Genomic DNA, 24,813 nt, shown 5'->3' on the forward strand with positions numbered 1-24,813 from the left:
GAGCCTGGATAACCTGGCGCAATGTTTGAAATTACTAATCTCATGTTATCTTCTGGATCGAAGTCTGGAAGGCTGTTGTTTTGTTATATTGTTAATTTTGGAAAACCAGACCCGAAAGGTAGCAATGTTTGTATCGCCAATTCTGGATACTCGTCTCGAAGAGAATGCCAAAAGTTTTCCCAAGTACAAGTAGTCTTAGAAGAGTATGTAATGCTTCGTCAGACGACAGGTCGATAAGATCTTCCTTTTGCTGAATGGTAATTTAGCAAACAAATAATTTTGGGACGTGAGGAAATATCAAAAGCAAAGGGATCGCGAATCCAATACAACTTTTTTTCTAGAGATATATAAAATCATTTGGAAAAATTCTTAATTATCATTGTTAGTTGGGTGGCAATGATATCGCTAAATTGAGCAATGTCACTATTATAGCAAAATCAAAAAGGCATGGGAACATTGCAGTATTCTTACGCTCAAATTCATTTTTCCAAAGATTAGGCTTCCCTTTGGAAGTTTCTATTTTATCACTGAGTATTAATATTATTTGTTCCCTGTCCTTAAAGACTTAATTTAAATCATTAAGTTTTTCAAATATATCACCAAGGGAACTAAGCTTTCCAAGCCATTTTTGATTTGTAAACAATTTAGGTTCTGATTTTTACCGATAAAATTAAAACTTTGTTTGAGGTCAAAAAGCAACACTTTACCACTGGACAACCACCCCACTTTCGTATATAAAAGAAGCGTTTCATCCCATTTCATTACAAAGCATTGTGAAAAGTCTGCTATTTAAGCTACTGCTTTTTAATAGTCGATCACACTTATCGCATCTTTCAAACTTGGTGAAAATCAGTTTGCGATTTGTACTAATGCAATGATTGAAAACTATATTTGGAGCAATTTCTTTTACTTTCTTTTTTAAACCTTTATTTTATCCTGTTAATGCAGCCGCACCATCAGTAAAAATCGCAAAGCAGTTGTTCCACTTTAGACAATATTTATTTGAAAGAAAATATTTATAATATTAAAAATCTCGCCCGTCGTTCTTCCTTCCAAAGCTTTGCAAAATAGAATCCAAAATATCTCTCTCGTAGCAGTACCTGACATATACAATAAGTTGAGCAAGGTTTTAAATATCTGTGAATTCATCTAACTGTATTGCAAAAATTGGACTTTCTCTCAATCGATTTAATAAATTGAATGTTATGTTGTTCGCGATAGCTGTGTCTCCGGATAGAGAAATGGTATTTAAATCGTTGCTGTACTTTTCTCCATGCATAATTGAAATCATTTTTGATTCAGCAATAGTATGTGATTTCAATTTTTTTCCTTTTAAATATGAAACTTCCAACAATGCTCTAAAAGCTTTACAAGAAACAGTAGCGTTTCTTCATGGAAGATTTCACACCTTGTATGGCGTCGGCGTGTCTTTTGAAAAGGATTCAGTATTTTTCGTCCTCTCTGGATGTTTCGTATGTAAATGTCTTTTTCTTTTAATAGGTTTCATGCTTTCGTTAGCCACTTTTTCATAACATTTTACGCACGCAGGACGTTGCTCATTAACAACAACAACACTGTAAGTAAAGCCGTACTTCATAAATTCTTCTTGATATTTTCTGTTCTTTTTCATTCCTTTTGATTTGGAATATGAAGCCTCTCTACCAGAAATTGGTGGTTGCCCTACACTTGAAATAATGTTAGTGTCCAAATTTTCACATGATATAATATTTCTTACCTTATTAGCTTCTGAAGTACCTGTAGCAAAATTATTGTCGTCACTCCTCGGCCTTTTTGTTCTGATTACCCAATTGTCCATGGGAAAAAATATAAAAAGGTATTTTTTTTTCTTCTTAAAAACAACGATAATATAAAAAGTAGCGGAAGAATGAAAAACACATCCAAGTTGACGTGAAAGCACCGAATTACGAAGCAGAATAAAGCGTGCGTGCAACAGATTTGCTATTTACTGCCACCAACATATTCGCTCATCTGGTCTGCAGGCAATTTCAGAAATTTTTGCTGTAGGAAGCACGAATTAAGAGCTAGAGGGATTACGATTCACCAATTGAGTAGTACTGAGAAGTATTAATACATACTGAGAAGTCACACTACTCAGCTGCTTTCTGTGTGTCCATAGCCAGTGAGCAAATTAAGCCATATTATCCACAAGGACAATAAGTAAGCAAGCCACCTGCATCACACGTAAAACCACTCTAAAAAATAGAGTGGCAATAGGGTTCTTTCGTATCTCAGAATTCGTTCGAGTAGGAAGGTCTCTGCACCTACAGCATTGAAAAAGTAATTTTAACAGCGGGTTTTTTTGTCTTTGATGTACACAAAAACTAATTTTATTTAAAAATTTCCGCGACCTCTTTGGGGGTTGCACCCCATAGTTTGCGCACCAATGCAGTAAATTAGTATAAGCTGAACACTTAAAAACCTTAAGTTGCAGACATCAGTTTGAGCCACTATTTTTGCAGAAAGTGCAGTAATAGTTTTGTAGACGCTGTAATTTTCATTTATAGTAAACTTTCACAATCTAATGAAAAAATATTATATAACATAGAGGAAGCGCCACCTACCTGCAAGCATATAGATATACTAATACACGTTATCGTAATTAGGCGCAAACTTATAGCTCCATCAGTTTGTAAGACCAACTTCAATTGCGCTGCATTCGATGTAAGCAATGCGATATCCATCATTCCTTGAGCTACACTTTTTTTGGTTGCATACAGATTTACGTCCATTGGAGAACGTATTCTGGTGCGAGGGACGGTATCCTGAAAGGAGAGTAAAGTGCTGTGACTATATATATAAAATTATATAAAATAATAATGAAAGTATATAGATTGGTTTGTGTGACATAAATCAATATTAAAGGGCATGGTGACGATACGACTGCAGATTGCGTTAGTATGGTTATTAAAGATTACTCGGGAGTCTCCAGAATTCGCCATTAGACATAAAAAAATTAAAGCATAAGAATTTTCTGATGTATAAGGTAAAGGCCTTATATGGTTCAACAACCACAGGAATTTATCCATACCCTATGTGTCGGAATTTTAGGATCATGGTTGCATTACATCGATAAATGCTTCGTTATGTCTAGTTCATTCACTTTCAGATACCATCTGTTGCCAAAGCATTATCTGCGGGAGGAGGCTGACGTTGTTATTTGGTTTTTAGGAGCATTAGCAACTAAGGCCATATTGCTCCGGGATATGCGGTGGTCATTCCTTGACCTTTCCACATCCTCCGTATTTGGTGGTGACGGGCTCGAACCCCGGTCTAATCAAGAAGCATGTGCTACGCACTGCTGCTCCTTCCCACCTGGCTACGGAGGCGCCTGCGGGAGGAGGGCTGAGCAGGTTGCTTCTGCATTTCTTATTGGTGGAAAATTTCAGGAGGCCGCCATCAGTCTTGTTAGCATTTGGCTTCTTGGTATTCTAAGAGTGTGCAGAACGGTGTCCACTGCCGCGCTGCAGGTGTTGGCCAGAGCGCTACCCTTGGATTTACATTTGTTGTATCGCGGTTTTTGCTACCGTATTAAGAGGGAAATTCCTACAGAAATTTTTGATATAGAAATCAATATTCGCTCTGACTGTAGAAGCGAAAAGAAAAGATGTATGAATGAAATAATCAATTTACGGCAGACAAGATGGAATACCATACCTACTGGAAGAGTGACCAACTTATTTATCCCGAACGTGACTTTTCTGAATGATAAAAAGGTTCGCAATTGGTTTACACCTAGTTTACAGTCGTCATTTTTTGTTAACAGGGCACGGGTCAATGAATGAGAAATTATATGCATTAGGACTAAGTAACACGGACCTTTGTTTTTGCGGGGCCAGGGAAGGCTGGCGGCACATACTATATGATTGTCCAATATATGACAATGCCAGGACACCGATACGTGAAATTCTTGAGAGTATAGCTCCAGGAGAAGAAGCTATATTTTTAAGAGACTGGAGTAAGTTTCAGATGCTCCAGGTATTTGCTAAAGAAGTATTTGAACTAAGGAAAAGTATGATTCCAGTGATTTTTTTTTTTTTTTTTTTTTTTTTTTTGTTTGTTGTTGGCGCATAGGCTTCTGTGGCCATAATGCACTTCCCAAGGTTTTTGCAGTACTTTGATCCAAGCCCGAGGCGGGAATCGAACCCGCGACCTTTGGGTTGCCAGGCTTTACCCTTTACCCACCCGGGTAAAGGGTAAAGCCTGGCAACCCAAACTTTACCCACCCGGCTAGCCCGGTCGGCTCCAGTGATAAGAGGTTGATCAAATCCATCTGGCTGGAGGCACCGAAGTGTTTTTATGCTGCCGTTCTTACTGGTTGCACAACTGGAAGATCTACTCTTTTCTTTAGCTCCCTCTTCCCCCCCCTTGGTTTTTCCCTTTTCACATTTTGGTATATATATGTATGTATGTTTGTGTATATATGCTAAAAACCAATATATATATATATATATATACTTAGTATATATATTTATTTATTTTATTTTTCATTTTATTATTTTATTTTATTATTATTATTTTTTTGTTATCTTAGTTAATTATTTTTATTCTTTTCTTTCTCTTACTTTCGGGTTTCTTTTTTTTTTTTTTTTCCCCTCTGGAGTGGGCCCTAGAGAAGGATTTTTTTTTTTTTTTTTTTTTTTGTTGTCTCATACTCTCATACTATGGGACACCATAGGTGTCCCATCTACTGGAACTGGCCCACCTTCCCGTGGTGTGGACGACTACCCAGAATCATATGTCCAGGTGATTGATGCTTCTGAGTAGCCAAGTGGCCAGAACACACACATAATACACACAAACCGACGTCACACACATATCTGGCCCATTAGTAGTGATACTATTCTTCACAGAGATACGAGGCGGAGTTGAACTGACGTTCTAGGAGCCGCCCCTTACATGAACACATGTCTACACACATGTCCACATGGCCAGGAATAAGTCCGATAAAGCAAACATATTGGAGTCAGCACAGGTGTGGCTCGCAGGTGGGACTGAGGATTTGGCCAAGCACCACATTCCCCGAGATGTGGCAGGGAGATGAGTCCGATCATCATTTTTACGGTGAAACAAGTATTTTTTTTTTTACTCAACCAAGGACGGTAGTGTCCTTATTTTTAGCGCTTTAGCCATTATAGTTTTTCTCTGGGCAGGAGGCATTCGGACCAATGCCATACAAATGCTCCTCATGTTAAATGGGGCGGTTTCAACACCGTAAAGGTTTGACTATACCAGTTCGGGATCACCGATGTGAGTCAGTTGATTTTTTTTAGCCAGTAGAGCCAATTGGTTTTGATCTGAAGCTTGTCAAGGTTTTGTCTAAAGATCACTTTTGGGTTTAATGTCCCCCCCCCCCCAAAGTCTGAGTGTTCCTTTGTACTTGTATTAGAAACACGATGCTGCCAATTGATATTAACAGGTGAGAAGGGTTGCGACTGAAGCAAAAGTTATGGCAGGGCCCCAACTAAATCAAAAAAAAAAAAAAAAAAAAAAAAAAATCCTCCCAAATATCTATCACCAAGAAGCGGAGAAAAATGATATACAAGGTGTAATAAATGGCAATAAAGTCATCAAGGTATCATCCCATGCAGATCTTGCTTGGATACATGGTAACCCATTCATCATCTCTAGATCTATACTACATGCAAACATGAATACGACACCATGAAAAATCAAAATTCTGAAAAAGAACTTCATAACTCTTGCCAAATTACTGATTAATAGGATAGATTCCGCCAACGTCTAAGAAATCATCTCAGCATCAAACTATCCATCCTAGAGAGCAACATAATCGACGTTATAGGTCGATTCTTACCAACCACGTCTGCCTTAGAGACATGTTCCCAGCAAATATTATTCAACATTTCAACCAGCTGCAGAAGTGACCCCAACAAACTATTGGATGACAAGAAATAAGGCAAGAATATCCTGGAAGACTTGCATCGAAGCCATTGACTACAGTGAATCCTGTAGGCAATGTTCCTAAATGTATGCGTCCATCTATGGATGCATACATTTAGGAACTCCTGTACTTGAAGACTGGCTGTATTTTTAACAACTGAATTCATATTGCAAACTTAATTTTCCTGTGTTTAAACCTAAGTTATATCCCTCATGTTAATATATATTAAAGTAAAACTAAATGGAACAAGGCATCACATGTTTAAGAGAGTAAATAATCTACATAATATTGGTGTAAATCCACCAATATTATATAGATAACTCTTAATATTATATAGATAACTCTTAAACGACGAAACTACGTAAGTAGTGTAAAAGGACATCATTTTATCTGTATCACATATTGGGCTCATCCTTCAGAATGAGTTTCCATGTATTTCATTACTTCGAATAAGTAACGCTTCGCTAAAAGAGGAGACTATTGTTACTTAAGTAACAATAGTCTTCTCTTTTAGGTAAAATGATGCCCTTTTACACTACTTACGTAGTTTTCTTCGTTTAAGAGTTATCTATGGTGTATTTACACCAATATTTTATATATATATATATATATATATATATGTTCGAGGGAACAAGAACGAGAGTAGCCTTGTGCAGGCGAAGTTTTTACTGTTCCTGGAATAGAGAAGTTTTTTTTTATGTTTTATTAGCTTAAATTGGCATATTAACTTATTTTCTAGAGTATTTTAATTTTCCTAGTTACGATACTTAGTTTAAACTTTAACTTAGATGGAGATTTTGTAGGTATTACTTAGTATTGGTGGGTAAGGGTATCAAATCCACGTGTTACAAGTTGCAGCTCCGCTAAACGAGAAGTTTTTTAACCATATTTAGCCGCTTTATTGACCAATTGTTATATTAAATTATTTTCTGTAAGTAGCTTATAGACCTAGTCAGGATCCTTAGTTTATTCTGAATTGAGACAGCGAGATTTGGAAGTTAATTAATACTTAAGTGTCCATAGATTTACAGTTCGCAACTTCCGCCATTGTTATACGATATATTTTTTTTCTTATTATTATTATCATCAGTTTATTTCTCTTAGGAGAACACCCTGTTACAGCCACTGGCTAGGGGGTGATCATACATATACAACTATGTTACAAAATGCAATACAATTATGAAATACATTTTATCTGGAATATAAAGTACATTTTATCTGGAATATAAAGTATTTGAGTTATTAATTACTCGCAAAGGCTTTTACTACTTAACTACTGTAAACTGGTAAGAACATAATATCGTGACAATTGAAGCATACCTTCTGCTTAAACACACACACATGTGGGAGTTTCACCATATTTACATAAACACAAATATTTACAGCCAAACAACATACAGCATATGAAACAACATGACAACAGGAATGACCGCGATACAGTAAAATAAAAATTTGAAAGTTCAATTTTCCAGCAGTCGTCTTCTTCTGTGGGGATTAGAGTGGGGTAGGTAGGATAATCCTGACACCTAATTCTTGATGAGGTTGGGTTTCCTAAAGCCCAGTGGCTCGTGCCTGGCCGAGCAAGGTGCTGAAACTGTATCCTTACATCTGTATTTGCAAGTAAGAGTTTCTGAGAACTTCCTTTCTGTAGGATTTGCAATTGCAGATCTTTTCAGGATTGATATTGAGGTTGTTGAATAGCTGGATGGTGTTTGCTGGAAAGAATCTTCCGAGGCTATCCAACTGCGTAAATGCCGCTTTCAGTTGCGGTTCCTAATCTGAAACTCGTCTTGGTTTTTCGCCGGGTATTATTATTCACTCTCGGGCTTTCGGTGCACCCAGTCGTCCCGTTAAAAGCTGAGCGAGGGTCATTATGTTTCTTGACGTGATTATTTGTCTCCAGAGTGTGACCTCTAAATTGGAGTATGGTACAGCTCTTGAGATGGTAAAAGGCTTAGCTGAAATTCTGTTCAGCCATCTGAAGAGCCAGTATCCGAGTCCTATAAAGGCTTTGATCCGGAACTAGATAGCGTTAGCTTAGTATAGTATATAATATAATATTGTCAATTAATCAGTAAAATCTATTAATCTTGTTAAACTTCAAGTCAATTAAATTGTACTTTTTAACTAAATACATATAACGACTTAGATTTTACAAACGTAACATAATTAATTAATACATAACTTGATACGGAAGTTATATAAACGGAACTCGTAGATAATACTCGATACTGAAAAATATATATAGCGTTATAATTGTGTCGGTATACAAGTTTAGGGTTATAATTTGTACTGAAATTGAAATTTTATTGAAATTAAATCGAAATCATGACTCAGACCAGAGCAGCAAAGCAAAAGGCTCAAGCTAATGGGAGTGCTGTGGCCAGAGCAGAACTGAGGGGGGGGGGCAGTTGCCCTCTGAATCACAGCCTTTTAAAATGCACTGCTTGCTTGATGTTTGTGGAGCAATCGGGTACGGGACATGATATTGCCATGGGGAATGTCTTTGTGTGTGCGCGCGATGTAAGGAGTGTAAGGAAATCAGGCGACAACTCAGCGTTGTTATGAGTCTATATGAGAGCTTGAAGGACAGGGTGGATGTCCTCGAAGGATCTAAATTGAGGGGCCCATCAAGCTCTCAGCTGCCCACATCAACGCCAGAGCTTGCACTTGGTCATCACGCAACACAGCGGCAACTCACAAGGCAGAATGGGCTGGTCCCACAGGAACTACTAGTAGTTGTTGGTAACTATTGTCAGGGAAACAGGGAACATGGTATGTAAAAAGGATAGGTGGAACAGGACCAGGATATGTCTGCCAGGGGCAAAGGTTGATGACGTTGTAGAGCGGATATCAACTTTTAAGAGCACAAAAGGTGATATAGTTGTACACGTTGGCACTAATGACATTAAGAATAGGAGACCGGCGGAATTATTTAACAAGTACAGGTCACTGTTGAAAAAAAGTTGTGAATTAAGGTTGAATTTGAAAGTGTTTGCAATTCTGCCCAGGCATGATAGGAGGGAGTATAGGATGAGAGCCTTGTCGATCAATTCGGCACTGGAAAGATGTGTGCAAGGCTCAAGGCGTACAATTTTTTTCAGCCTGGTCTATACTTGTTAACAGGAGAGACTGCTTCTACAGGGATGGGATACACTTAAATAGAAAGGGTGCAAGAATATTTTATGATGCTATTGAGGCAGTGTTAGGTGGGTCGGAAAACTGCTAGCTTGGGATACAAGGACTAATAGATTAACAGTAGCCACTGGCAGAGGTGGAAGTGATTCTTGCACTGCTTCTATTGGAATGAGCAGCAGCTTGGAAAACAAGATGCAGGTTATTTCAGAGACTGCTGGGAGTCATTGCGGTAAAAGTAAACACATGGATTGTGTTAGGGTAGCTAAGAATAGGAACAGCTGTATGTATAATGTATACTTCCGTGTACACCAATGCTAGTAGTTTGGTAAATGAATTTGAGGTATTGCTCAAAACATCAAAAGCAGATATTGTTGGGATATCAGAGAAGTGGTGTCACACAGATATAAGGAATGCAGAACTGGAATTTGGGGAGTACAATGTGTACAGAAAGGATAGACAGGACAGGAAGGAAGGAAGGAAGGAGGGGTTATAATCCAAGGAAACACATAAAATCCAAGGAAGTGAAGCCAGTCGACATCGCTGGACAGTGCAGTGTTGAGTCAGTTTGGTGTGATAAGCATCGGGAGATCAAAATTGAGAGTAGGAGTGTGCTATAGGCCTAATGACTCTGATGAGTATAATAAGAAACTATACAGGGAAATAGTGGGCCAGTAAATCAGAGTCTTATAATGGGGAAATTTTAATTTCCCAGATATTGACTGGAATTTGTGGGTTGGTCACTCATACACTAGCAAGTCTTTTGTGGATTTATTGGATGATTGTTTTCTACATTAGCATGTTCGGGAGGAAACTAGAGGGAGTAATACTCTTGATCTGATTATCAGTAGTAATTCTTCATGCATTCAGAATCTGCAGATAAAGGAACCACTAGGTGGCAGTGATCACAGTGTGCTGAAGTGGGATTTAATCAAAGAGGTAACTACCATCAGGGGTAAAGGGAAGGGTTTTTGTTTTCGTAAAGGCGACTACGATGGTCTGTGACACTATTTAAATTCTATACAGTGGGACCAACTGATGATGTTACCAATAGCAAATTCAAAATGGAAAGCATTCAACGAACTTATCTTGGAAGCTAATAGGCTTTACATACCAACTAAGAAATATTGTTCAAGGTTTAGGCCTAAATGGATGTCAGATGAACTAATGAGACATATGGCAGAGAAGAAAAATGCATGGGATACATACAAATTAATGGGTGACATGGAAGCCTATGATAGATATAAGCTGGTCTCTAACCAAGTCACAAAGGAGATTAGGCAGGCAAAGGCAGATTATGAGAAATTCTTGGCAAAGGATGCAAAGAAAAACAGAAAAGAGTTCTTTACCTATGTAAACTCTAAGAGGAAAGGGATGAATCAGATTTGTCCACTGGACAGTGATGGTTCAACAGTTGAGGATCCTGCTCAGGTGGCTAACAAATTAAACGATTATTTTGCATCTACATTCGATGATTTCGTAATAACTGAGAGGAAAGCGGAGAAGAAATTGTTGAGGATAAACATAAAAAAGGCATCCGGGGTGGATGGGATCTCTCCAGTTATATTAAAGGAGGCAGCAAAGGAAGTAAGCAAACCCCTAGCCATAATTATGAGAGCTTCTTTGGACTCAGGGGAGGTACCCATGGACTGGAGAAGTGCAAATGTGACCCCATTCACAAAGGAGAATCAAAGGCTGACACAAGTAATTATAGACCTGTGAGTTTAACTTCTGTTCCAGGAAAATTAATGGAGGCACTGGTTAAAGAAGCACTGCAGGATCATCTAGACAAGAGTTCAGCTATAGCTCGGACACAGCATGGTTTTGTTAAGGGAAAGTCTTGTCTGACTAATTTGATTGGATACTATGATGTATTTGATTGGATACTATGGAATGCAGGGAATAACTTTGATATTATATATTTGGATCTTAGAAAGGCTTTTGATACTGTTGCACATGGAAGACTGCTACACAAATTGAAGCAGTGTGGCATTGGAGGCAAATTGCTGGTATGGATAAAGGGATGGTTGAGAGAGAGAAGACAAAGTGGTAATCAGTGGACGCTGCTCATCGTGAACTAGTGTTATTAGTGGAGTCCCTCAGGGTTCAGCGTTGGGTCCATTGTTGTTTTCAGTATTTATAAATGATATTGATTTTGGGATATCAAGCTTAATGTCCAAGTTTGCAGACGATACAAAGGTTGGCAGGGTTGTTAAGGACACTACTGACGCTATGCTGCTGCAACAGGATCTGGAAACGTTGAGCATATGGGCTGAGAGGTAGCAAATGAAGTTTAACATTGACAAATGTAAAGTACTACATATGGGAAACAGTAACTCCAGAGCAACGTATCAACTCTACTACACTGACAATGGTAGAGAATGAAAAGGACCTGGGGGTAATTGTGCAGGCAGATATGAAGTTTTCCGAGCAGTGCAGACGAGCTGCAAGAGTAGCTCATGATGTCTTGTCAATGATATACAGGAATTTTTCTAGCAGGGATAAGGTGATTATTCCCTTGTATAAGGCAATGGTCAGGCTACACCTTGAGTACTGTATACAGGTCTGGAGGCCTCATTTCAAGAAGAAGGATGTAAAGCTGCTGAAGAGTACAGAGAGGGGCAACAAGATTAGTGAATGGAACAAAGGGTTGCTCTTACGAAGGAAGGATTAAGTTTTGCAAATTACAGTGTCTGGAGACTACGCACCGGCGATGTGATCTGATAGACGTGTATAAAGCTTTGAATGGTTTGAGTATACTCAATGCCAATGGGATTCTTTCTCTTGCTCAGAATAATCACCTGAGAGGGCATAAATTCAAATTGAGGAAAGACAGATGTAGGATAGATGTGCGGAAATTTGCCTTTAGCCAACGGGTGGTTGGTTGGTTGGTGCATCAAACTTCCATCCCTTGTTGTAGAAGTAGATAGCCTAAATAAATTTAAGGCTCGGCTGGACAGGTATTTCGAACGAATGGAGGGGTGAAATGGGAGTGGTGTTTTTTTTTTTTTTTTTTGGCTGATGGTGCACAAGCTTCAATCGTTCTTTTAATGTATATGTTTTTTTTTAATTATGTTTCTATGAATCTAAATATTCTTTTAAAATTCTATGTATACCCTTCTAGCCAACCAGATATACACGGGGTGAAAGCAAACTTAATAATAATAATGTTAGGTAGCTTCTGGCTTGTGAAAGTGTTGAGGTCAGCTCCCTGGTTCTATCGTGGCACAGTGGCTGATGTCTTCCCTGTTCTCCCTCGTGGGTAGCATATTCGGCAGAATCGCCGTCCGTCCTCCCAACATCTGGTAGAAAAGATCTTAGTTCGAATCATGTTGATGATATGAGGAATTTTTATGGACCTTTTTCACGTGGCTGAGTTAGTCTTCTCGGGCGAGAGTAGCCTCGTTTTTCTCCTGGACGCTCGAATTTTGAGTCCAGAAAACGGAAAATCGGTCATAGGACACATGCAGTTCATAGACAGTATATACGGAGCAATATGGTCTCATAAAATCCTACTACTACTACAACATCCCTGTTCATAATGAAGGGAACAAGGAACTCTGTAAACCAGATCATCGCTAGTAACCCCACCACGCGGAACACCAGCTACGATTTTATAGGACTTGGTGTGGTTGTAAGACATCTTAAGGTTCTCTGAGTATAATAGTCGGGAACCAAAGAATGTTCCCGCGAATGCAGATCGATTTTTCCAGCAGATGGATCAGCGTTTGAATATGAACAGTGAGGATTGCCGATTTTACATCAATATAGGTGGTGGATAATTCTTCGTTGCATTCGAATGGCCTGCAGGATGGCGTTTGTTGCATTTATCTCTCCTGACAGGCATGGTGAACTTGTGGTAGTTTGTTAGAAATGTTAGTTTGTTGTTTGTTATTTGGTTTTTAGGAGCATTAGCAACTAAGGCCATATTGCTCCGTTGTTAGAAATAATCTGAGTCATTGCCATTAGTATAATTTTCTGTAGAAGCTTAATACAGAGAAAATTTGCCTATGACAAGTCAGATCAATGGATCTTACCCTTAAGTTGCGTCCAGATGGGATATTTGTTTTAATCTTCGGGGAAGTGTTGTTGGGATAACACTGGCATCATGATAATTTCATTCATTTATTAATTACACACAATATACAATCTCAAGATTATGTACATCAAAGTATATACATGATTTATATACAATATATATTTACATATAATTAGATGCTCTGTACATATCATTAAACACTTGTGTGTGTGTGTGTGTGTGTGTGTGTGTGTGTGTGTGTGTGTGTGTGTGTGTGTGTGTGCGCGCGCGCGCGCGCTAATCAGGGTAACTCCCAGGCATAAGCCCAACTCTACCTTGAGAACTTGTGAATAGGTAGTCTTTACAAAGCAGTCCTGGAAAAGTATGTTGAATTACCTGGGTCTGATTTTACTGTAGCGCAATTCGCTCGTGAAATCCCGCACCTACTGGAGGTAGTGCAATACCAGTGAGTGCCAGCAGTCCCCGCTCCCCGGGTTGCCCATACCAGGTAGCCAGCAGGGAAAAAAAACACACACACACACAAAATCAATAGTCTGGATGGCACAACTATAAACTTCAAAAATCACAGTTCGACTGAATATTTCCTCATTTGCTGTTCCACATGCACTGGAACCTCCAAACCCAATAAAGGTACTATCCAGCAAATGCCCAACTATACGTCATGGATAACAGAACCATTAGAGCACCATACACGACGCAATGAATCAGGTCCAGCCCCCAGAATCCAGAAGGAAGTATTCATTATCACTGCACAAAAGACAACTAACCAGAGCACCAGACCAAACACGATGAATCTGGTCCAGCACTCCAGCTGCTAGCCAGAGGTAGAAACCAATAGTTGAACGCAACGTCCTCCAAAATTACAGAACCGACACAAGGAATCGGGTCCAACAAGAAACTCCATGAAGACAATCCAGTCACCAGGTTTTCCTCCCAGTCTGGAGCGTCCTGAAATGAATTAAAACAGTCACGATTTGCAATAAGTAAATGTACTGTATCAAACGATAAGCAGGGATTATGTGCCATCAAAGTCTGCCTTTGGTCTTCATACCCCCGACATAAAAAAATTACATGCATCCAAGTCTCCTGTTCGCCACACGTACAGAAAGGATCTGTCTCCAAACCTCTCTCATATAATTTGGCCCTAAGTGAGTCATGTCCTGTTAACAAAAATGTAGTATACATAGAACGGTTTTTGACAATGCATAGTTCACCTGGGGAAGATATATTTCCTCGTCACACCTCCACTTTCCCATATGGTTTGCCATAAATCCATTAATTTATTCCATATTCGTTGTTTTTCTTCTTTAATATTATTCTCCAAATCGATTGTGATATCCAAAAACGTTAACAACATACCCTTCTCAATTTGTACAAAAAACCTCTGTAGACAATATATAACTCCAATGGCATGGTAGCCGCTGTTCTAGGTAACTTTCAGTAAAGTTAATAATATAGAGCGCTTAAGCGATAAAAGTTTCGATCGAATCCTAGTTTTACTTACCACAAAAAACCAAGCAACAGCCGCAAATGCCACTATCTGGAGAAAAATAGTCTTATAATGCAATGACAACACCCTCTTATTCAATCCCCACTCCTTACTTACGAGAAATCCTAGCAATGGAAGCTGTAACGTGTCTTACTTTTACATTCAGGTGTGAAACTGTGGCAAAAAGGAAAGCTTGTCATCTATGATTAATCCCAAATACTTAGTTTTAGCCACATAGGGAATCTGAACTCCACCTAAAAGAACTCTTGGAGGTCTGCCGTAATCAAATTGTTTTCTTAAAAACCATAAAACAGGTCTTACTTGCAGTGGTCTTCAATTTGTTCAATTCGGCCCACTGCATTAAATCATCAAAAACTGGCTGTATTTTTCCTTCCAATACAAGTCTGGAGCGCCCAGAAACTCCAATCACAAGGTTATCAGCATAGGCTATCTTAACAAACTCTGTACCCTCCTTAATAAGCCACTGATCTAAAACTGCATTCCAAATGAGAGGTCCCGAAACCGAACTTTGAGGACAACCTTTCGAAACACCGGCACTATATGAAGATGACGTGCACGTACAGTAATAAATCTGCCCTGAAAATATGACCTTATACTATCACAGTGTAATAGTTAAATATGTAACTATTACACTGTGCAAGCACAAGAGATCAAAGGGCACTTCCCACCATACCGAATCAAATTCTCCTTCAAAGTCTATAAAGACCATAAGAACGTATTTATCAGAAAAATCCTTGATGTAGTTTAAAAGAGATGTTATTGCGTCCTCTGTACAGTGCCCCTTCTTAAATCCATGCTGATCAGCAGAACACAGATGCTTATCTTCTAACATCGCGGAAATTTTGGGAGCAAGTAACCTTTCATAAACTTTACCCATGTTCGCCAAGAGAGAAATTGGTCTGTATGCTCTCGGATCAGTCCTAGGCTTATGCAGTATCGTTAGAGTTGTCACCTTCCACGGTCTTGGAAAAGTACCCTCAATGAAACATTTGTTAAATAAATTTAACATAATTTGAGGGGAAAAAATCATAAAACTTAATGATTACTTGATTTTCAATTAAGTCCAAACTCAGACATTTCTTAACGTTCAATTTAGCTACAGCTGCACCCAACTCTACCAAACTGAACAGTTCAACATCCGAGTCACCTGCTCCTGTTAACTCAGAGTTAATCCGGCGTATTTCCGCTTGTTCAGGTGAATCATCTTGAGGAAGATCCTGAGGAAATAGTCTTCTAACAATCGTTTCCACAGTAGAAAAACCAATCCGATGTCTCATCATTATTGTTCAATACAGTGTCGTATATTTCTCCACAAAACAATTTATTACGAGAAATTTCATACACGAGACTCCAGAGATCTGTGTTACCAACCTCATTAACCAACTCTTGCTCTCAGCAATAGCCTTACGAAAAGTCTTTCTTCTCTCTTTATAGGCATTTTTAAATTATTCCACATCAACACTAGAGAGATGTCTATTTCTTTGGTATTCTTTCCTAGCTGTTTGTTTGTTTGTTTTTTGGTTTTTAGGAGCATTAGCAACTAAGGCCATCTTCTTTCTTTCCGAGCCTGGCATACCTGAGATCTCAGAGCAGACAAAGCAGGAGTCCAGCAAGGGACAGACAATTTTTTTAGTCCTTTTTCTCCTGGTGGAGTGCACACAAGCCTGGAAAATATGATACTGTACATAGTTACATATTCATAAGCTGTCATAGCATTTAAACTCTCTCCAGTTATCACTATCGAAAACTGTAGTCAAATAATTTTTAAAATTGTTCCAGTTAACACGGTCCATACAAAATCTAGACAGATCACTCGTAGCAAAGCTCTTTTCCCCTCATTGGAAACATAGATCAAATGAAATTGCACGGTGATCACTATTTACTAATCCAGAATTGACTTCCCAATTCAAAATAGACTCGCACATACGAAAAGATGTCACAGTAACATTAGACTTTCCATTTACAGTTGAAAAGGTGAACGGCTTATTTGGAAGGTTTTGAACAACTAGATTATGAAATAATAAGAGGTCTTTAAATTGGTTCCCTCTCACATCAGTATATCCACTGTGCCAAAAATGTGATTTTGCCTTAAAATCAGCAGTCACAATGAGATTATTGGATGCATATCTAAAACAAATATTTTCCAAATAATGAAGCGCTATCTGAATATCTTCAGATGGAGGGCAATACAGTGACACCAGGCAGAAAGAAGAAACTTGTGAAGACACAAGAATGCTGGTCATACACGCCGAACAAAAACCCGTGATTGACGTTACAACAAGGTCTTGATTAAAAATGACAATAGCGGATTTTGGTGTAACATCCACAGCTGCTACTATTCTAGCAGAAGAAGGAAAACTCAATCTTATGGGCTGCCCCTCCCACTTGTGAGGAATAAATTGGCTCCTGGATACAAACAATGTATATACAATTCTCCATGGCAATCACCCTTATTTCATCAGCAACTGCCCGACAGAGCTGATCATTTATTTGCAAAATTTTTAAATCTCTATGTCCTTGCAAAGCTCCAGAGGTAAAATCAGGGAAGGAGCTATTATACATTATTGATACGCATGTTTGCTAATTCCAATCTCTGTTTGTTCTCTTACAATTAATACATTGTGGAGGGTCCTCCTTGTGAGGGCACTCAGCGAAAACATGACCTCCATTAGCACAGTGACTACAAGAAACAGTCTTGTGTGAACATGACTGCGCACCATGTCCAAAACCCAGACATCTAAAACTTGTTCACCACAGTGAATTTCCGAAACCTATGGGAACCGAATCCAAGAAAAATTCTTTCATTATGAGACAAGCATTTATATAATCGAGGGCTGAAACCAATGACCCAATTAGTTACTTTAGTTCCAGAACCAGAATTAAATTGGAATGTTACTTAATCTTTTATCTCATCCTGGGTAAATTCATTATCTTTAAAATTTTTATAGTATAAATCCTCCAGGATTTCGTCCTTTGTAAACTCTTTGGGCACTCCGTATACATTTTATACATTGGACACTCCGTAGACATTTTAGGCCTATCGATCGAGAGGCCTAAAGCTGAAAGTTGCATTTAACTGAAAGTTAAAGCTGAAAGTTGCATCTTCTGAGTTTGTGGTTTCCAATAAAACCCTTTTATTCTTCAGGAGATGAATATTTTTAATCTTCATATTCTTATTAATCCTTAATTGCATCTGCCACCGCATTCCTGACGTCTTGGCTCGAAGCCAAAGCAGAATCCTCTGTAGGTCTAAGTATAACAATGTTTTAGTGACCGAGGACACAGGCACAAACTTATCTGCAGCCGGCAACACTCATTGCACGCCTCACAGTAGCCTCCCTAACAATAGTATCACCATCAGAATTCTCACAAACCAAATTCTGCCTAACTGCATCAGCAAATAATCTGTGAGGAGCTGCCCGCTTCTCCATTAGCTGATCTAAATGATTTGCCCGAATTTCTAGTTCTGCTGATTTAGCTTTAAATCGCTCATTGTCAATCAATAAAGCTGCTGTGACTACCTCCAAATCTGTCCACAAACTATGGATGTGATTTGAGGCCAACTTTGTTACTTTGCTTGAATCAGCTGACATACTCTCCCAAAGCCTTTCGAATTTTGGCTACCGTTGCATACACAACAGAAGCCTCAAGGGACCCTCCAAGGTCCAAACCCTCTGTAAATGACGAATCCTGAACCATATCATTTTCACTAGAACTATTTTGATTATCCGAATTAACCGTAGAAGTAATAACAATGACATCTGTTCCCATAGTTGAGGTAGACTCTTCCACCCACACATGAGGATTTTTATCCTTATCCTTATCCTTGTCTTTATTTTTGTCCAACCGAGGAACAAGCACTTTGGGTGTTTTAGGGATTTTCGGGGTTTTTTTTACCCCTAGACATGATAAGGCACACTGCTGATGAAGGAGAGCAACTGATCGAGATGGTATGAGCTGAGTTATTTGATAATGAACCGTGGGATCCCGTAAGCGCTGGTTGTTTGCCAAAAGAGGAAATGTTCTAATTTCTACAAGATGTTGCCTGGTTATTCTGATCATTGACGAAGGTTGAGGGCATTACTTGGGCAGGAAATTTAACTGTCCGTCAGTGTCGTTATCTGTTAACAATCTGGCTATGTGGCCTAGACATTGCGTAGGCCGAGTTAAGCTAGTTTTATAAACCGGTTTGCCTTTAGTGATAGACGAATCAAGGTGTTTTTTGTATTGTATATCATTTTTAAGCACGGACCCTGCTTTCGAGAACGCTGTTCGGTCTTAACTGAGCGGTATATTTTATTAAGTTTTATGTAGGCTTAAGCGGGAGTGCAGTAGCACATACTCTTTGAGTAGACCGGGGTTCAAGCCCCTGACCGCTAAATACGTCGATCTGCCAACCCGCACTGGACCAGCGTGGCAGATTATGGTCCATTTCCCTCAGCATGAATTATTGAAGAGGCTTCCATCCTGCAGTGGGTTGATAATGGCTGCAGTTCACCTTTTTTTTTTTTTTTTTTTTTTTAGGCTTTTTTAAAGAAGTAGACACTTGTTAGCTCCAATGTTCACCAGATTTTTGAATTATAAAATGAATTCTTCGTATATTGGGCCACAGTTTTATACTATAATCAGAGGATTTCTGTTAAAGTTCAGTCGTACACTTTGAATCAAAGAAATAAATGGGCTCATACCTTTCTTTCCATCCGTGTTGAAGCAGTACATAGCGATACATTTGAAAACAAGTTCAAACTAAGAAAGAGAACGATGCATATCTTTACTAAAACACAGTAGCGAACTTTTCATTACTGATTTATTTCTAACTGCTCTCTGTTCGAATTCAGTTGACTTCCAAAATTTACCTAATCAATTTACTAAAATGGGTTCTATCCTTAGATAATAATCAACTTTTGTATAAGTTATACTTTATACTTTGTAAAACCCCATAGTTTTATATTTTAAAATTAAACTATTCGGTTTATTATTCTTATGATAAAATATTTTAGCAATAATCATCTCCCTCGCAGTGTATACAACCTCATTACGTCACGAGTTTCACATACGAGTACACGAGACAAGCGCATGAACTGTCCAAATACTGAAATTCAAACTGTAGCTTAACATAAGACTAGATTAGAACAAGGTGACAGGTAAAATATCCTTTATCTGTTTTTAAAATACAGTAACCCCCGACTTACGTAAGGTTGCGTTCCGCGGAACTCTACGTAAGTCGGGAATTTCTCCATGCTTGTGCAGTACTCGCAACTGTGCTCTATGAATTGATTGAATCAAAAAAGAAATGTTCGACGAACAGGTAAATAGAATTATTTATTGTATTTATTCGATTTTTTATCTCATGCGCAGAAAAAATTACAAAAGCGTGCAATTTAAAAAAAAAATTCAAAATTGTAAAATTACCAAAAAAAGAGAAGAGACAGGAATAATTGTCAGTCAGTTTTACCCCTCGAGCATCGTTGCCAGAATAGACATCATCAGCTGATAAATACGCCGCTGCGGAGGTTGAGGGCTGTGGAGATTTAGAAGGGGTCGGCAGCTCAACCTTACGAAAGAACATATTAATGGATGACTGGACGGTGGCTTTTTTCTTTTCATCGTAGATTTATTTGTAGCAAGCAAGCATATCATTCACCCCTCTGTTAACTTTTAAGTATCGTTCGCTGTCAGGATCCATCTTCTCAAAACTGGCCATTGCCGATGCAATTTCACAAAATGCCATTGCCATTTCTCTGGTGATGAAGCGTCTTGGCTTCTCATTTGGTTCATCTTGAGCTTCGTCAGCATTTTCTTCTTCCGCTATCGCTGCCTGCAAGTCAATAAGTTCTTCGTTAGATAACTCCTTCTCTTCTTGATATATTAACTCCTTCACGTCTTTGGCATCAACCTCCAACTGAAGTAGCTCTGAACCTTTACAATCTTATCTGTAACCGCTTTATATGATTCGTCTTTTTCAAATCCTTCGAAGCCTTTTACGTGCCGTGGGCATATTTTCTTCCATGCGCCATTTAAACAACTTTTAGTAATTTCCGCCCAGGCATTATTAATGTTTAAGATGGAGTGGTAAATATTGAAAGATTTCCAAATGTCTCTTAACGTAAAATTTTCTTCATCGTCTACTGCAGACAATGCCTGAGCAAATGTTGTGCGTAAATAGAACCCTGATCCATAGGTTGGATGAGTGAAGTCGTGTTTGGCATTAGAAATATGACTCTCACGTTCGAATTGAAATCATCTAGATGCGTAGGATGTCCAGGAGCACCATCTTGAAAGGAACGTCGTTGTCTTCACATTATTTTTCAACCAATTTAAACCAATTTAAACCAATCCGCAGAGAGACATTGTTATCCATGATCTGTTTCGATCGGAAATGTACGGGTAGGGTGGCTTTATTGATGCCCTTAAATGCACGAGGATTTCCAGAATGGTACACAAGCAGTGGTTTTAATCTGTAATATCCTGCTGGGTTCGAATCCCGCCTCGGGCTTGGATCAAAGTACTGCAAAAAAAACATTGGGAGGTGCATTATGGCCACAGAAGCCGATGCGCCAACAACTACCAAAAAAAAAAAAAAAATATATATATATATATATATATCCTGCTGCATTAGCCCCAAGCAAGAGCGTGGTCCTATCTTTTGACGCCTTGAAACCTGGCATTGTATTTTCCTCTTTAGCAATGTATATTGGATCTGGAATTTTTTTTTTTTTTTTCTCAATAGAGAGCAGTCTCGTCAACGTTAAAAATTTGCTGCGTTGAATAGCAGCCTTCATCAATAATTTTTTTCAACACATCACTAAATTTCTCTGCAGCTGCAGAATCGGCACTGGTGACTTCACCGCATATTTTAACGTTGTGGAAACCAGCGTGATGCTTGAACCTATTAAACCACCCGTTTCTTGCCATGAACTTGAGCTGGGGTTCGCCGTACTTATCCTTAATATCTTCATAAATACTTGTTGCTTTTGCTCGAATGGTCATTAGACCCGGGGGCACTCGCTTCTGAATCTGCTTTTTCATCCATATTATTAACAGCTGTTCCATCTTCGATCACAAAACAGCTTTCAGGTGCTGAAACAGCACCTGAACTCTGTTTTGTGATCACTGTTGATCTAAGTGCGTTGATCCTTTGACATGTTCTTTTGTACGCGCACTGTCCTTTAAAATAGTATTCACTGTTGAAGCAGCGAGACCTAATTCCCATGCAATAGATGACACACTTTGTCCTGCTTCGTAGTTCTTAATCATTTTCATCTTCATTTCTAAATCAATTTTATTTCGTTTCCTGGCACTGCCAGCACTTGCACTTTCCGTTGGTTGCTTTCACTTCATCATTGTAATACGCAAATAGGAATGAAGAGAAGTTTTTGAAAATTTGTATTTTATATGATTGAAGATTTAAGTGAAGGGGGAACACATTTCACCATAGTAGCGTAAAAACCTACACAAATGCAGTTATCGATATTATCGGAAATGCAATAAGATCGAGTTTACTACCCGTTTATAATTAGATGCACCAACAGAAAAACCCAATAAACCGGAAAATGCAAATTGTTTTATGGTCGTGACCTCCAGAAACGTGCTTTAAAAAATATCACAAAGGCGTTCAAAACTGATTCTTATAACGGGAACATATGATAACGACGAAAGGAAAAGGATAGTGCAATTTCCATTATAAATATGATCTTTTAGAGAAATGAACAGGTTAGTAATATAGTGAAATTTTCAACTTGCAAGGACTTGGAACAAATTAAAAAAAAAAACAGTGTTATTGGGTTCACATTACGATATTTTCACGATACCTCCATTTATTCTTACGGGTGCAAAATACGTTTCCACGATTTTTTTTAAGTTTGCACGGGCCGGAAAAAACTTACGTAAATTCGACTTTACGTAAGTCGTGTATTATGTAAGTTGGAAGTTCCTGTATTATAAACAAATAATACATTTTATAAATAAAACGTGCAGTTGATAAAGCGCATATTTAACATTTATTATAATTATGAGGGGTGGGTCACAGAGGTGAATGAAACTCAGAAGTGGGCCACGAGCCAAAAAAAAAAAAAAAAAAAAGGTTGAGAACCACTGCTCTAGGTGACCAGAAGAAAGCGTGGGCCCTACATGTCATTCGCACCGCTTCTTCGAATGAATTATGCGATTGGTTGAATAGAGTAGTCTATGCAGTTTGCCATACCCATGAAATAGAGGGAGCCAAAAGATCACGATAGTGAGTGTTACTTTTGTAATGTAAATATACTACGATTCTCAGCGAAGAATAAGACCACCATTGTTTATCTGAACCTGGATTGAGCGACGTGAAAATTCCTCCAGATGACAATATGCCAATTCTGGTACCAACAGAGCACCAACATCGAATATTGCATCCAATAGAGGTTTTCCTTCCGTCTCTACAAATTAAACTTGGTCTAATGAAGAGTTTTGTGAAAGGAATGGGTAAGATGAATTCATCTTACCCATTCCTTTCACAAATGGAATGGGTAAGATGGAATGGGATGGAAATTTCTCACTATGGAATGGGTAAGATGTATTCATCTTACCCATTCCATAGTGAGAAATTTCCAAAGATCGGTGCGGCAAAAATGATGGAGGGAATCTTTAATTTGATTTGACGGCCTCGAATCAGAGAGACTCTGTAGAATGAAAGCTTTTAAAAATGCCTTAAGGTGTTAAAATTAAAAACATGGCAGGCTTAAAAATGAGGCTTTGTGGAAAGTTTTTGTGCAACCACAGATCGCCTGCATACAAAGATGGAGTTCAGAAACTGCTCAATGCATATACTGAAATAGGATGTTGTTGTGTGTGTGGCACTGCAATTATATTTCTTGCATTCGCATTTAGAATTCTTCCTCAAAAACTTTCGCACGGTGGGTGACGAGCAGGAGGAACGATTCCATCAAGATATCAAATCAATGGAAAATCGCTATTACGGTTTCTGGAACGAATGCAGGTTGGCAGATTTTTGCTGAATGTTGTACTGCAACATTCCGGACAAACTGTACCAAAGGAAATTGGTACACATTTTTAAATCGTACACAGCTTTTTATTTTTTAATTTTTACAATAGTGTACTATATTATCTCAACTGTGTGTGTATATAATAAATTGGGGTTAAACGCCTTAACTAACTTGTAGTGATTTTATCATCAGTCGTATTACACAAACTACGCGTGCTGAAAAAGAAACAAAGTACATTTGAAATCAGTGCGCAAAACTGGTTCAGGACATGTCAGATTTCATATAATCACTATCCTCCCCACTCCAGGTGGAAAAGAACCGACTTTGAATCCCATTAATTACGCAAGGAATTTTTATGGACCTTTTTTCACAATTAAGTTAGTCACTCTCGGACGAAGGTAGCACGGTTTTTTCTCCTGGAAACTCCGGTTTTTCGTCCAGAAAAAAATAGGCAAATCGAACTCGCATAATATGTACGGGGCAATAAAGTCGCTGATGTGCTTTAAACCCTACAGCAAAAACATATGGGGAAGGAGGAAGTTGATCAGTGACATTGCAATAGCATAGTTATACCAGCAGTGTTCTGATTAGCAACGCTCGTACTTCCTGCCAGCTATCGTTTACTATTTATGTTTTAATAGTAATGATTTTTATAAACTATATTAATCTGTAATTACACATCCTAATTAGTTCCTTTCCCTCTCCACGCCATAAGACGTTGGCCAATATATATTTCACCTAGTAGATAAAATTGCAGTTCATTTTGTTTCATAACATACTGGTTATTACAATTGATTTTCCAAGGAACCTAACGGTGATAATTAAACTTGTCATAGTAATTTATACTGTAAGGAAATTTGCGCAACTACTCCAAGAATTATTGTCAGATGGCAATCGCACATCATAGGTTGTGCAATCAGTTCCGCCTGACTTACATTTTTCTAACTTTCATTTTTCTAAAACGCAATATCAAGGGATATTAACGGTATTGAGTGGGTAGATTTCGTAAAATGGTAGAAGAATTTCAAGGCTGTAGGTGAATGCCATTAAACGGCTACATGGAAATCTGACAGACATCGTCAGAATCTCACATGAGTTGTACTTTACTCGAGAAACATCTTCAGATTTATGTGGTTTCAGGGAAAAAACACTAACTTTCTGTTTGTTTTCTCCCTACCGAGATGAATGACCTTTAACGAAGGTTAAACCCACTCATGACGTACGC

General features: G+C 38.5%; 1 protein-coding gene across 1 annotated transcript in view; it reads right to left on the bottom strand.

Annotated features, from left to right (window-relative positions):
• LOC150076580 (ninjurin-2-like) overlaps window positions 1-24,813 on the bottom strand; it is a 62,782-nt gene that overhangs the window by 6,232 nt on the left and 31,737 nt on the right. The window contains exon 2 of the mRNA XM_090387137.1: window positions 2,583-2,783. Within this exon, the coding sequence (XP_090243263.1) occupies window positions 2,583-2,783 (201 nt within the window). The remainder of the gene's footprint in view (window positions 1-2,582; window positions 2,784-24,813) is intronic.

This window comes from Mastigoproctus giganteus, chromosome 13, assembly GCF_048544385.1.
Source record: "Mastigoproctus giganteus isolate SK-2022 chromosome 13, ASM4854438v1, whole genome shotgun sequence".
NCBI lineage: Eukaryota > Metazoa > Arthropoda > Arachnida > Uropygi > Thelyphonidae > Mastigoproctus > Mastigoproctus giganteus.